General features: G+C 54.6%; 6 protein-coding genes across 6 annotated transcripts; 4 read left to right on the forward strand and 2 right to left on the reverse strand.

Moving 5' to 3' along the window:
- Window positions 1-392: 392 nt before the first annotated feature.
- Window positions 393-1,296, forward strand: DACRYDRAFT_115921 (uncharacterized protein; the record flags this gene model as incomplete). Its single annotated transcript, XM_040770097.1, has 1 exon — window positions 393-1,296. The coding sequence occupies exon 1, from the start codon at window positions 478-480 to the stop codon at window positions 1,294-1,296; it is 819 nt and encodes a 272-aa protein (XP_040629055.1). The 5' UTR covers window positions 393-477.
- A 193-nt stretch (window positions 1,297-1,489) lies between these two features.
- DACRYDRAFT_99886 (uncharacterized protein) lies at window positions 1,490-3,513 on the forward strand (the record flags this gene model as incomplete). The annotated part of the gene is made up of 4 exons (XM_040777637.1): window positions 1,490-2,054; window positions 2,112-2,210; window positions 2,263-2,703; window positions 2,753-3,513. Exons 1-4 carry the CDS (start codon window positions 1,511-1,513, stop codon window positions 3,511-3,513), a joined length of 1,845 nt encoding a protein of 614 aa, XP_040629056.1. The 5' UTR covers window positions 1,490-1,510.
- A 500-nt stretch (window positions 3,514-4,013) lies between these two features.
- Window positions 4,014-6,981, reverse strand: DACRYDRAFT_115923 (uncharacterized protein; the record flags this gene model as incomplete). Its single annotated transcript, XM_040770098.1, has 2 exons — window positions 4,014-5,914; window positions 5,969-6,981. The coding sequence occupies 2 exons, from the start codon at window positions 6,979-6,981 to the stop codon at window positions 4,387-4,389; spliced, it is 2,541 nt and encodes an 846-aa protein (XP_040629057.1). The 3' UTR covers window positions 4,014-4,386.
- Window positions 6,982-7,965: 984 nt separating this feature from the next.
- DACRYDRAFT_21908 (uncharacterized protein) lies at window positions 7,966-9,806 on the reverse strand. Its single transcript, XM_040772597.1, has one exon. It carries the CDS (start codon window positions 9,770-9,772, stop codon window positions 8,066-8,068), a length of 1,707 nt encoding a protein of 568 aa, XP_040629058.1. The 5' UTR covers window positions 9,773-9,806; the 3' UTR covers window positions 7,966-8,065.
- Window positions 9,807-12,123: 2,317 nt separating this feature from the next.
- Window positions 12,124-13,354, forward strand: DACRYDRAFT_21909 (alpha/beta-hydrolase). The gene is made up of 4 exons (XM_040772598.1): window positions 12,124-12,350; window positions 12,402-12,636; window positions 12,686-13,101; window positions 13,160-13,354. Exons 1-4 carry the CDS (start codon window positions 12,206-12,208, stop codon window positions 13,327-13,329), a joined length of 966 nt encoding a protein of 321 aa, XP_040629059.1. The 5' UTR covers window positions 12,124-12,205; the 3' UTR covers window positions 13,330-13,354.
- A 286-nt stretch (window positions 13,355-13,640) lies between these two features.
- Window positions 13,641-14,007, forward strand: DACRYDRAFT_107099 (uncharacterized protein; the record flags this gene model as incomplete). Its single annotated transcript, XM_040768408.1, has 2 exons — window positions 13,641-13,751; window positions 13,804-14,007. The coding sequence occupies 2 exons, from the start codon at window positions 13,641-13,643 to the stop codon at window positions 14,005-14,007; spliced, it is 315 nt and encodes a 104-aa protein (XP_040629060.1).
- Between the last annotated feature and the right edge of the window lie 69 nt (window positions 14,008-14,076).

Below are 14,076 nucleotides of genomic sequence, written 5' to 3' on the forward strand. Positions count from 1 at the left end.
AGGCCCACCAATGACCCCATATTGAACAGCATAGTGGGTAAGACCTAGGCAGGTGACAACCCCAAATTGAACATCATTGTCCACTTACCAATGCTGAGGAATAGCCGGTTTAAAGCAGAGCTTTAACCTAAAAAAATTAGTCAGCATTGGGAAAATAATGTGGGTCTGAGATGTGCCAAGCCCCAGGACCCTGGAGGGTCCCACCCCCAAATTGGAGCTCTCCGTTCCCGGCCTCCATACTATACAACCTCCCTGCCCGTCTCCGGATGTGGAAAGCTTTCCTGTCCGGGTCGTGTCATGGAAGCCACGCTCGTACCCATCCTGGCTCACGTGCTCTTGTCTGTTTTGCGTGCACCAAAAACTGCAAAGTTGGTTATTGCATTTCTATAAATGTCTGCCTTCTCTCTCACCCGTTCTCTCTCTACAACACTTTCCCGTTTGTATCAACACGGTCCAATACGACAACAACTTCGAACAATGGTAGCGTCTACCAGTCCTCCTCCCTCATCTGCATTCCTCGACACGCTCGCGAACAACAAGCGCATCCAGCCTGATAGCTGGTACCTGATCGCAGCCGCCGCTTCCGTAACTCTGGGCCGAGCTTCCAGCTGGCTTCCCGCAATCTACACACATGCATGTGCCCCCCTCGGTCCCGCTCCCTTGGAACCCTCTCCCGCACCGGAGAACGTGGCTGAAGATCCCCTCCCTCGCCGAAAGGTCGTTAGAAGGCTGAAAGAGGCGATTGTCAAAGGAACGATCCTGCACGGTGTGCCCACTGGCATCGGGGCGTCTATCGCACTCCACGCCGCCCTCGTACCGGGAGACAGGGACGACTCTTTTGTTCGAGAGGGATTTCACTTGGATGGGAAGAATGAGCAGAGGGGATATGAGGCGCTACACCGGATTTATAGAGATGAGATGCCTCTTGTTGGCGACCTCAAGACAGGGATGAGGGACGTGGAGTGGTTCAGCTACAACATCACCTACGGGGCGGTCCTCTCCCCTATCAGCGATACTAGCCCACGCGCACCCCTGAGCCTGAAGGAGACGGAGATGGTCATACTCAGCTGCTTGCTGGCGATGCGCGCTGATCTCGAGGTGAGGTGGCACCTGAGAGGTTGTCTTTGGGCTGGCTTGAAAGAGGAAGAGGTTGAGGCCGTCCAATGTATGGTCGAAGAGATCGCAAGAGAGTGCGCGGGGGTGGATTGTAAGACTGGAATGCCGAGGGTACACGATATGATCAAGGTGATGAAAGAAAGGGAGGCGGAGAAAGCTGCTGCTGCTGCGAAAGATTGAGATGTGCTTGTAAACTAATAGTTAGAGATTAACGCATTGCTTATTATTTTTTATTAATACACGTGTATCGGTCATAAGCAGTCGTCTCCATCGGATATAAGAATTTCTAGCAGAATTTTAATATCTGCCAGTGAGGACCCTTCTATTCCGAGTTTTGTGAGCGTCGTCGACTTCACTCTTCTCTTCATCGTCTCTTCATCCTAGGCAGCCCACAATGCATCGATGTCTCCTCTGCTCTGCACATGCTCGTCTTATTACAAGGCAGATGCACTCTTCTGTTGGCCGGCTTTCTTCATCCCCAGGAGCGATGGCAACGGCAGGAGCACCAACTGTCAACCCCCGAGCGGCCCACAAGCGAGCAGCGAGGGCAGCAATGCGTCCTCAAGTGATGCGAGAAGGCTCCCTGTTCGATCCTGGGCCAGATGTTGCGCATGAGAAATTGGAATTTGTGTTTCCAGCGTTTGAATCGGAGAATCCTGCTGAGGTCGCAGTCCCGCAAAGTGAAACAGACGCTGTCGTGCCTCATCCAACACCGTCGATCAACCCGACTCCTGAAGTGCTGGATGACACGTCCGAACCTCCGCCAGCAGAAGAACCCCCAGACGAATACGGCGGCGCCTCGGAAGCGGTGTATGAGAAACTGATTCACACACTCGGGGAGACAACGGTGAAGAATCTCCTTGCGCTGATGCCGAGCGACGTGGTCCGGGAGTTGTCGGAGATGTGCATATATGCGAGTTTAGACCAACTAATAGACTGTATGTTCAGTCCAGTTCTTTTTGTTCTTTGTGCTGCTTGACTTTTGTATGTTGAAGGGTGCCAGTACAATGTTTTTGGGTATTTGAGGGAGGAGCCCAAATCACTCGCACATGGGATGTTCACCCTCTCCACCCTGATCATCCCTACAACCGGAGGTATGTTATTCCCCTTTCTCTGCAGCATCAAAGTGTACCCATTCCTTGTCAGTCTCCACGAGTATTCGCCACCGCCTGCGCATGGCCGGGCGCATCGACATCAACAAGCTCTACACCGCCCAAACCAACTCCAAACCTCCGGTAAATGTACAGCTTTGGAACAATGCCAATGATGAAGACATCGCCGAGGAAGCAACTTCTCGCCTTGATATTGACTACTACAAGCTCCGCCTAGAACATGGGGATTATAAGGCCCAAATTGGGATGGCCTTCCTGGAGGAGACGGCCATTCGACAAAAACTGAAGGAAGGCAAGTATGTACAAGAGGATCTGGACGAGGCGAGGCAAAGGCTTGTGCATTACCTCGAAAGCGCGGTCGAACACAATTTCGCAGGAGCAGCGTTCAAGCTTGGGCAGCTGTACGAGGAAGGCATCGTTCTTCCACAGGATGCGGGGAAGATGGTTCATTTCTATGAACAAGCAATTGTGCTCGGTACGACTCGCTTGGCTTGATTTCTCTCGTAGATGCTGATTCTCTCAAGGCAATCTCGCGGGAGCAGTCCGTCTAGCTGAACTATACCAATCCAGAGGCAAATACCTGAGCAACGGCAACGTGCCCATCCTCCCACTCGACCGTGCGAAGGCGATCTTCTATCATGAGATTTCTGCTCGCCGCTTCGCTGCCTCTGCTGCCGCCGCTGGCATTGCCTACTTTCGCCGACCGTCGGCATCTTTCAGGGAACACACGCTCTCCTTCGGTGTAAAGCCAGACGATGCCAGAGCGGCATTCTACTTGGGCCTCGCGAGTGACCAAGGCAGCTGGGTCAGCCGTCGTCATTTGGCTGATATGCTCATCCTGGATCGCACGGACGTGCCGGAGGAAAAGAGAGACGACACAGCGCGTCGTCAGTCCAAACGCGTGCGACAATTGGAGTACGCTGTGAATCTACTAGAGAATATACCCGACGACAGCAACCGATCGAATGTGTCCTTCCTCGTCGGGCTGAAGCAAGCCCGCGAGCTGGCGAACACGCTACTGCAGAAGGCAATGGCCGGCGAGAGGGCAATGGACTTTGATCCTATGGAGCTTACGCAGTGGAGACCGTGGAGGTCATCAACACACGCCCTTAAGGTTCTCGCCAGGGAACAAAATAACCGACAGGGAAGAAACAAATACGAAGACCGCTTGACACCACCAGAAACACGCGATTTTCAAGTGATGATGGACAAAAGGCGGGATATGGAACTCAGTGACCTGCTGAGTCTAGTAAAGGAAAAGAACAGCGGAGCGAATGGGTCATGAGGGTCGGATTGGGGAGATGTGATCCTGATCCTGTGGTCAGAAGATGAACGGATTATGTACGCCACAGTTGAGCTTGACTCCTTACGAAACACCATACATTGCTCACCGACCTACGCTGTATCTTACTACAATGTATAAAGGAACATCTGTCAATTTCGACCCATGAAATCCGCACTCTCCAGCTCCCATATCGACCGTTCACCTTGACCCTCTCTGACCCGGTGAAGTCCCATGAAGCACCCATCTGTCTCACCGTCAGGGTTAACAAGAGCATCGTTGCGGGTCAGACGTGATGTAACATCGATCGTTCATTAGGACACGTTTCTTTCCACCCTTCGACATTCAAGACCGTGGTACTAGATGATGCAAGGGTATAAACGACACGACATCAGAGCAGGGCACGCCAGAATAGCAGACGCCCACAACAAGGCTCAAGATTTGTACGTAAAGTCAGTCCCGGGAAGGGGAAAAGAAATGGATAATGGATAATGGTGGAGGGGTTTAAGCTTTGGATTGCGGCGGGAAGAAGGGAAAGAGGGGGAGGGGGGTAGTACGTGGAAAGGGGAATGCGATGGATTTGTCAGGGACTGCGGCGAGATTTTGAGACCATTTACGTATGTCAGACAGAATCGGTGAAGAGTGAAGTCATTAGAGGAAGACAAGAGGATATGCCGGTCGCGAGCGTGCCGCGAGCATGCTGGACGGTGGTGTTCGTGAGATTGGAAACGAGAAGAGCATTCACAGTGTGTGAACAGGGGGCATTATCCCGACCGGTCAAATCGGAGGGAGGAACATTTGAGCAAAAGTGAAATCAGAGAAATGTCGTTAGAGGAGAATAAGTTGCAAGTCGTGAGTGTTATCGAGCGTTATCGTTCATTTGACGGGCACTTTTTGGGCCTTCTCCCGAAGAACCATAGGGTACTCGTTGACAAGATGTGCCAGACTTCTGAGGTCTTCCTGGTCCATCAAGGCGATTGCGATCTTGGCCGCGCTACGCATCCCGAAGCCCTTGAGGAGCTTATGAAGTTTCTCCCCCAGCTTCTGCTTGCGGTCCCAGTCGGCCTTTCCCTCCAGCGAGTCCATCCAGCTATCAGTACTGCGGATCACGTCCGCATCTACCTTGGGCAGAGGAAGGCCAGAGCTATTGGGTGTGCGGATGACGCGCATTATCTCCGCTGCTGGAAGCGCGGCGAGCGTTTCGAGCGTGTATGAGGGTTGTGCAGCGGGAGAAGGCGTAAGTGAGGAGACGATCGGCCTGGTAGGAGTCGGTGCGACCACCGGCTGGGGTGTGGTAGGTAAGGCCTTACCGTTTCCCTCCTCAGGTGGAGTGGCAGCGACAGGACCAGCATCGGCAAGGGAGTCCGTCTCCTCCCCATTCGCAGCGAGCACCACCTCCCTAGCCCCACTGACCTTACCCCGGAGGTACTCTGTGTTGAACGCGCACAGCGCGCGCTCCTTCTTAGTAAGTGTCATAAGCAGGTCGACCACCTCGTCCACTTCTGCCTCGGGCACACTGCCCAGCTCGGTAACTTTGAAATGGAGTTTCTCGCGCTCAGTCGTAGGTGTTTGGCCGGCGCTCGAGCCCCCTTGCGGCGCAGGTGTGAGTGGCTTGGTCGTCGCTTGTGCAGGGAGAGAGACTGGAGATGATGGGTGCTCCGGCGCAGAAGCGGACAAGCCAAGAGGAACACCCTGCGTCGGTGAAGGGCCTGGGCGCTGCGGCAGCATCTGCTCTGGAAGCTCGAGATGGGAAGGTGCTCTCTCCCGCTCGATCCCGTGCGACGGTGCATGCGGGGTCATACCTTCCTCTAGATATTCTTCCTCTGCCTGTGCCGCTTGAGCAGCCTCGCCCCGAACACGCGCAGTGAGTGCCTCGAGACCCTCCTTCGACCGCAGCCCTTCAACGATCACGTCCAGCGGCATACCAATGAGTGCCTCGATGACGCTCGGCGCTTCTTCGTCTGGAACGGGATTGTCGAGTTCCTTGAGCCTGCGTGAGAGTTCGCCATGCAAGACTTCCCTGCGCACCACAGGGGAGAGTGAGGACAGCTCGTCCTGGTGAAGAACAATATTGCCTTGAAGGGCAGCAGCGAAATAGCTCCCACTGCCTCGCCTCGGCCTTGGGGCCGGTGCCTCGGCTTGGATGCCCTCCTCTCCTCCGGTGCCATCCGAGTGCACCGGACTTGCTCCTCCGCTCGCACGTGCACCCCGCTTCCCCGAGAACCGCTCCCGTAGCTTTTCCTGACGCAGTGCCTTCGGCTCATGTAGGCGTACCACAATTTGCTTGTTGTTCAGCATGCTGCCGTCCATGATTTGGAGGGCTGTGGATGCTTCATCGGGCGTTTGGAACGACACAAAGCCGAAGCCTTTGGAGGTACCTTGGTCATTGCGCATCACGCGAGCGCTGCCCCACCATGAGTCCACCTTTTCACGCAACGAGCATTGAAAGATGACGCACCTGACTATTCTTCCAAACTGTTTGAATGCCTCAAAAAGCATATGGCTGTCCACGTCAAAGTCCAAGTTCTTGATAAAGAGGTTGCAGGGATCGATGAGGCCGCTCGAGCTTGTGCTGCCAGGTCCAGAGAGAGGAGCAAGCTGGATCTGCTGACCAGGGCCATGGACGAACACCTGTGACTGGACCCCGACAGGCGACTGAGGGTCGAACGATCCCAGCGGGGCGCGGGGGGAGGTGTACAGCGCCGAGCTGTACGGGCTTGTGGGTGTCTGTGGCCCACTGGAAAGGGAGGGTAGGCTTCCCATGCTGGGTGCTGGTGGAAACCCACCCATAGGCACACCCATAGGACCACTCACACTGCGCGGTACGAACGGGGGCGCGTTGACGTCTGGTCTGCCTGATCCAGCCGCGCGACGAGGATTGTACGGCTGAACAGCGACAGTATAGCCGCCCACGTCTGCACAGTGCACTGCCTGCTCGGCACGCTGGGCATGCTCCTCGCTCCAAAATTCGACAAGGCCCGTGTCCCGTCCGAAGGCCGTGTGCCGTCGGACGGAGACCAGAGGGCCGAAAGGACGGAAGAGCTCGAACAGGTCTGCGTCGCCCAAGTCGGGCGGGAGGTGCTTGACTAAACGTGCTACGGCCGTCGGAGTGGGAAGTGCGTTGGGTGATGGGAAAGCGTTGGGTGGAAATGGAGATAGGACGATGACTGATTGTGGTGGGAGGGAGGGAAGTGGACGTGCGGAGAGCGTGACAAGTGCCTTCTCTGCTGTTAATAGCGTCTTGAACTCGATTACACCTGTGAGAGATGAGAAAGTGAGATGTATGCAGGTAGATATATGCGCGCCTGTTCCCGATCCGTCCTTTGCTAGCCTGGGTTTGTAGGGGATACAGAACTCGAATATGGGAGCGATCTCTGCTTCTGCGTAGTTTGGAGGGAGGCCTGCAATGTATAGGATGGGTTGTTGAAGAAGAGGATGGGAGTCAAAGTAATCTGGTTGAGATTTGTCCATGGTGGTGGTTTAAGTAGAAGGAGGTGAGGAGGTGAGAAGAGAGAGAGGTGAGGTAAGGGTGAGTGAAGTGCGAATGAAAGAGGTGACGTTCACTCCCGAATTGGGATTGAGGCCGAAGCGACGCTGTGAGAGAGAACTGCGGTGAGTGGCGGCGGTTAAGCCGAAAAAGAGTGAAAATTGTGGGCGTGGTCACCTCACCTCTTTTACTCCTTTTCTTTCCTTTTCCTCCCTCATCTCTCCCTTTCTGGCTGTGCACATTCCCCCGTTTCACACTGATTCGTAAGTCTATGAATCTGTATAATAATCCCGCGTGAATATGACATTCTATATCCCATAAATCATCCTCTCAAGCTAGGCCGCAGGGGTCCACGCCTTCGCCTCTTGGACAGCAATGCACACCGATCGTTGCACCTCTCGCTGACAGTTCTGAGTTCCGAGTCTTGTGAACTATACCCGATCGTCTGCGAGCCGTCCACAAGCCATGCACATCGATGTTCCGTCCTCTTGCGATGTGCAGGCGTTCTTTCCGGGTTGGTCCTCGGATCCTGCCGATGGACCTGCCAAGGGCGTGACCTCCGAGTCTTCTGCCTGACTGGCGACCCTCTGCCCCTTGACCTCAATGGTCCAATAAGGCACAACAATTAGGTCGCGTTCGCCATGCATCTCCTCGTTTCCGTTCTCTCTCTCTTACCCCTTTGGGCACCATGGTCGGGGCCCCTCTTCGACCGCCCCGCACCCTCGCATCTCCCCTCCCGGTCCATCCGTTCCTCCATCCCCTTGCCCTTTCCCTTCACAATTTGGATTGTCACCTTCTCCCTGCCCTTCCTTTTCCATGTTTTGTGCTCATAGCACTGCCGTCGGTGGACGACATACCTCGTTGACTTATCATTTCAATCGTCCGGTCCCAAGCACGTCAGAACAGAATGAAGGAGTCCACTCGGGAAGCTGCTTACTAGGAAATGTCCTTAATACAGTAGGAACATACGTATGCTTCTTATATCAACACCGCATCCCGGGCAAGTGCACGCTTTCATAAGCGGTGCTGAAACTACTATACATTGCGCCCTCTCTCCAGTGGCCACCCTCACTTCTCTGAACTTCCTTCATTCCCCTTCGTCCGCCCATCAGGCCAATTATCCACCGGGGCTGCAACATCGAACCACCCGCTGTCCTCGCCTCTCCCTTGCGGCTCCGGAGCTTTCGTCTCTCCAGTCAAGGGCGGGGTTTCCGTATCCTCCTGCTGGCCACTGATGGTCTCACGCTGCTGAGCAGCCCACCGAAGAAGGGCAGACCCATCCCTGCCGGCAGATGTCTGCGAGGTTGTAACTTGTTCCCCGTCAGCATTCTCGGAGTGCGAATTCTCAAAGGCGATCTGCAGGGAACGAAGGCTGACCCCTTGCCTGTCCTTGTCTCGCAACTCATCCTGGGACAAGGCGAAGTCTTGGGAGATCTTTGCCCGCTCGCTGCTCGTCAAGGTAGAAGGAATGTTCTGCAGAGCGGCAGCCTTGCTCGAATCGGTCCACCAAGACTGCGGTGCATTACTTTTGTCGGAAATATTAGGCTCCATAGTGGTTTGAGTCGCTGGTGTATCCTTCAGACTCACACCAGCACGCACGGCCTTCAGCTGCGCCCAAAAATCTTCCATCACTACCTCTTCTGCATTTGTCATTCCCTTCTTTCGCTCCTTAGCCGTATCTTGGTTTATGGTTCGCTCTGCCTTCTCTCTCCGTTTCTTCATATTCTCTTCGTACAACTTCTTCGTCTTCGCCTTTCGGGCCAGCTTCTCCCTCCTGTCTCCAATCCGATGCCGGTTCAGGTCGTCCACCCAGATCGCCTTGTCTTCGTTTTCGAGCAATCCTGCGCCGCCAGCCTCAACCTCTTTCAACAGGTCTCTTGCGACACGGAGCATTGGGATGAGAAAGTTGAGTCTTGTGTTCCGTAAGAAATACACCGTCGTGCGCTTGTACCACTGCAGGTCGGGTAGCGCTGGCGAACCGGTGCCGATGTCCTCGGATGTTGAACCTGTGTAGATGTACTCGTGTTGCGGGGCAAAGAAGGGATGTGCCAAGGATTCCTCATCTTCGAATACGTCGACAGACTTAGTGTCCAGCCTTTCTTCCCGTGGCCGTAGGTGCTCGGGAACAGGAGGGGAGCCAGCTGGAATGGACATGTCCCAGTCATCCTCTTCCTGTGAGCTCGCCTCGGTCCATTCTCGATCGTTCCCCGCCTTCTGGTCTACAAGATCTACCGAAACCTTGTCGTCCTTATCGGACCTTTTCTCTCGGAGTGTTTCTTTCCCTGACCTTGGCCGCAAATGCTCCGGTAGCATCGCGATCGCCTCTTCCATTGCCTTTCTAATATACTCCTCCCTCTCCTGCCAAAGCGCATCCTCTACGTTGGTAGGGGTGCGTACTTTCTTTGCAGTCCCGGCCAAACTAGATTTGGTTGGAGAGCGGAAAGTGTATGCATGTTCGAACATGATGGAATCAGGCTGCATGAGAGGCGAGGCGCGCATTTCCATTGCATCCGGTCGCCGAGTATGCGGCTGGATGATGTGATCGCGGTGTACGATCCAACCAATAAGAGCTATAGCGGTGCGTAGTCTCCCCAGCCTGGGATTCGACCCTGGAATTGTGAGATCCTCCTCTGCGAAAGGCCCACGCGCCTCCGTCCGGTTCAGAATAAGCATTTCTGCCAGCTTCCAACTGGCATCCAACGAAAATGCCTCATGCGCAAGCCAAAAATATTTCGCCGCCTTCTTATCGTCCGGTATGTTGCGCCATTCGGCCATATGATTAGGGCGCATATGTCCAGGCTGGCGGTAGAAAAACCTTCCCGCTTGGTAGGCGGCATGCGCACTAGTAGGCGAGGCAATCTGGTAGTACAAGCGCGCCTTCCGGGGATTCCAGGTCAAGGGACGAGGCGTCTCTGCTTTGGGGCCCAGGATCCCGGCAGGCACAATTTTATCGTGGTGTTGGGCGAGTATGAGGGCAACGTCGAGCGCGCCAAGCGCGACAGCTTTGCGCAGACTCTCTTCGACCTTAATCGAATCTTGGGGGTAAATAATATCCTGCGTGTAAAGCCGAGCTATGAGGGGATAGACTTCGACCAGACCGAACTCTTTCGCCTTTTGGAGAGAGGATTCGATGTTCTTGGTGAATTCGGCACGCTTCATGACTTCAGATAGCTCATCGGCTCTGTCTGAGTGCAAAGAGTCGGCTATCATCCCCTGCATGAGGCGAGCAGAGTCGAGGATCCCGTAGGGATCGCCCTCCTCCGCCCGGAATCGATTCAATGCCATTGCCAGGTGAAGATCAGAGTAATTCCAGCGCTCTAACGCAAGATGAGAAATACTGATCAAAACGATTGGACATAACGATGCATACTGATGCCTTCGCGGGTTTCATATACCCTTCTCCAAGCTTCCACCAAGCACTTGTACAACACAGTTTTCAGCCTTTTCTCCCCTGCACTGTCGTCAGTCGCGGAAAGATATGGCTCGCTGAAATCTAAGTGCTCACAGATGTTAGTCCTTCCAACCGCAGTGTACAGATCCTTGAGCCTCAGCGGAAGCGACGATCCTGCACTGTCAGTCCGCTCGTCGAGCCATACACTCCTCGTGAACCCTGTCAATGTGAACATCCAACACCTTAGTTCAATCCGTGAAAACAAAAAGAAGGCCACTCACAGGATAACAGATGCCAATCGCCCACACCTGCCTTCAGCCTCATCCACAAGTCTAGAAGCTGCCCTGGCGTAAGGTACTGAAGCAAGCGGTCACGTGTTTCTGGCCCAAGCGAATAGAATGCTTCATTTTGCAAGGCGCGGAGCGCGTCCTCCTCTCCGCTGTGGCGCAGGAGGCGAAGGTGCCTATCAGCAAATTCGGATAGGGCTAAAACCTCAGTAGGAGGCAGGATAGGAGGGGGTGAAGGTTCAGAGGTCAGCGTATCGGGGACAATGGGATCGGAGAGCGACGCGGGCGAAATGGAGCGAGACTCTGGGCGGCTAGCCGCAAAGTGATCGTGTGAGCGAGCAAGCTTTTTCGGGAATAACCCCACATGTTTGCGATCGTGTTCCCGTCTATAGGCTTCATAGGCGGGTGTGACATGCTCGAGAAGGGATGTGGAAGGCCTTCGAGGTTCATGATCGATTGCCTTCTCCGCTCCAAGCCCTTCTACCTGCCCCGTGGAACCATGGCCCTTTTTACTCCCCTCTGACGCTGATATGGGCGAATCAGTGGAGCTGAGCATCCGGGAGAGCAGCCGGAGAGACAGATTCGACCTTTCTTCGTTCTTGTGTCGGTCCCCTTCCTCTCCGCTAATGGTATTGTTCCTCTGCCCCGCCAGATCGGTCTTCCATCCATCCCGCGGTTCCTCCTTGTGCGCTGCTGGGTAGACTCCCACCTTCCGATGAGCAATGGATCCCCTATCCTCTGTATCCAATATTCGACGAAGGTATTGATATTTCTGGACGTGGATAGTCTTAGAGGGAAACTTGCGCGTTGAGGGAATCACGAGCTTTGGCGGTCTAAAATACTCTTCATCGGCTGATGCGAGTGAAGAAACATCACGGGGAGAAGGACCATTCTCGAACCGCTTGTGTCGGCGTTTGCGGGAACTCTTTGGTGTCCCGCTCGCTAGAGGGCTGGTTGTCAGCGGCGCTGGGGGGAAAGCTTCGTCGGGAGATACATCGGTGGTTAATTGTCGTCTGCTCGTGCTTGGTGCGCAGGTGTCACCTCGGCATCCGGAAAGTCCAAACTGAGAGCATATCCCAGTTCGAGACGAGAATCCAGGGAAAACTGTATGATATGAAGAGGATGAAGCAATGAGGACGCGCCTCATCTGCGGAAGATGAGTCCAGTTCGCGCCTTACGGTGTCAAGGAAGAATTTGGGAGCGTCAGGGTCCAGCTTTTTCTCCGGACCCTTCGGCTCCGTAGGTTCCCAATCACTGCCGATCAGGGCGCTTCTCACGTGACGTAATCCCCAGGTACGGACCGGCCCTTGACCGGACTGGAAAAGAGGCTCAACCCTTGTCTTCCCCCCGGACCGATGCTATACCACCGAAGCGGGGGACAAGGGTCCCGTGTGCTACCATGTTTGACTGCACGCTGCTTGGCCGGAACGGGTGGTTATTCATTATAACATCGCAGTGGCCGAGCGACTGCTTTGCTGGAACCTACCCTCTCACAAGTTGGCAACCTCCGACACTGTAAGAACTACCATCATGGCCTTCGAACCCGCCTTTGCAAACCTCGAAAGTGTGACTGGCGAGGAGCCCATTAGGCTCAGGTACTACGACTCCCAACCAGGTAGGAAAGATGGCGTGTACACTACTGTCATCGTTGTCCACGGGAACGGCTACAATGGCGGTGCGTCCTTCCTCTTCCTCCATTTTGACCCCATTCGTTCATATCCCACAGCCATCTGGAAACCCTGGGCCCCGACTCTTCCCACAGACGTTCGTCTCATCGCTTACTGCCGTCGAGGGTACCAGGACTCGTCCCCGATCTACAACCCTCCGGAGCCCGTCCCTGGGCAGGTCGCCGGTAGGGGAATCGTAGACGTGATGGGCATGGTCAAGCACTGTGTTGAAGTGCTCGGGGTGCCAGCATTCGATGAAGCTACAGGCAAGGGGGGTATTGCGCTCATGGGGTGGTAAGCTGCTCGACTTCCAAGACAAGAGGGTTGTTGATGCTCTGAGAAGGTCGCGCGGCTGCGTGCTCATGGTCGGTCTGATGGACCTTTACCCCACCCTCCCCTCCACAGGGAGCAAGTTCGGACTTCCCTCATCCCTCCCTACGCTCACGCCCTCGATCAAGTCCCACCTGCGCACCGTGCTGCACTACGAACCCCCTCTTCAAGCCGTTGGCATCCCACCAGGCGAGCTTCCCGCAATGAAAGTACCCGTTTCAGAACAGGGCCGTGTCTTCGGCCAGTGGATGAAGAATACTGTACCGGAGCATGCAAGGCCCGTGCTGGACGAGGCATTCCAGGCCGAGAACGTCCCTGTGGATACTGCCATGATACTCGTTGGCCAAGGAGACTGGTCTGCGGCGGCAGAGATCGCGAAGAAGGCCCTTAACCCAATTCCCGAGGGGCTCCATGTGGGCTTGCTGTACGGTGCGTTTCCGTCCCAAAAATTGAGGGAGCCAGTTCTAACGGGTACCCTGTGATCCAGGCACGAAATCTCTTGATTATGTGTACGACGCGGTAGACGCGTACAAACAGCTGTTGTGGAATCAGCCTCGTACGGGCTCGCTCTCCATGGAAGGCACGGGACACTTTGCGATGGCCTCTCACCCCGAGTTGTTGACGAAGACGGTTGTGGAGCTGTTGGATACGCTCTGAGGACTGAGGAGGAAGTGGATTGGAATAAGTGTAACAGGTTTGAATGTGTAGGAGTTCAGATGATAATCTAGAGATCAAATTGCTTGCCTCCCACACAGGACGGAGCTAAATCCCAATGCTCGGCGGAGCGATGACCATCAATATTCGAACACGGTGACGTCACTCTATGCACGTGAGCTCCAACTCAATAACTCTCCAATTTCCGACGTCATTGCCCTCTCCAAATGAAGAGGAATAAATACCGCCCTCAAGTCGCTCTCAGATTTCTTCCTACAACATCCACCCAACACCTCAAATTCGTACCATAAACCATGTTTACACGCAACTTGCACACTCTGCCGCGTCAGGCTAGGCTCTTGAGCACTTCTTCTGCAGTGAGGACAGAGACCCTAGCAGGGAAAATTAAAGAGAATATTCATGCCGTATGTCCTACTACCCTCCCGCCAATTCCGAGCTCACACCGACCTCTCCCAGGTGGACAAAGCAGCCGGCCGCACACTCGCCTCGGGCATAGAACAGGTGCAAGCCGCCACAGAAACTGTCAAAGAAGTGCTAGGACAGGCGGGCCAGAAGGTGGAGGAAAAGGCGAAGGAGAAAAAGGAGGATACGGCACAGGGGGTGGAGAAGTTGAAGGAGATGGAACGGGAAAAGAGGGAGGAAGTCCACAGGCGGACGTAGAACCATGAAAGAGAGCGCCGATGTATTGGCCTTTCGCAACAATTTGTAATTGCCGTATTATGACCTAAT

The sequence above is a fragment of the Dacryopinax primogenitus genome (genome assembly GCF_000292625.1).
Source record: "Dacryopinax primogenitus strain DJM-731 SS1 chromosome Unknown DACRYscaffold_8, whole genome shotgun sequence".
Classification (NCBI taxonomy): Eukaryota; Fungi; Basidiomycota; class Dacrymycetes; order Dacrymycetales; family Dacrymycetaceae; genus Dacryopinax; species Dacryopinax primogenitus.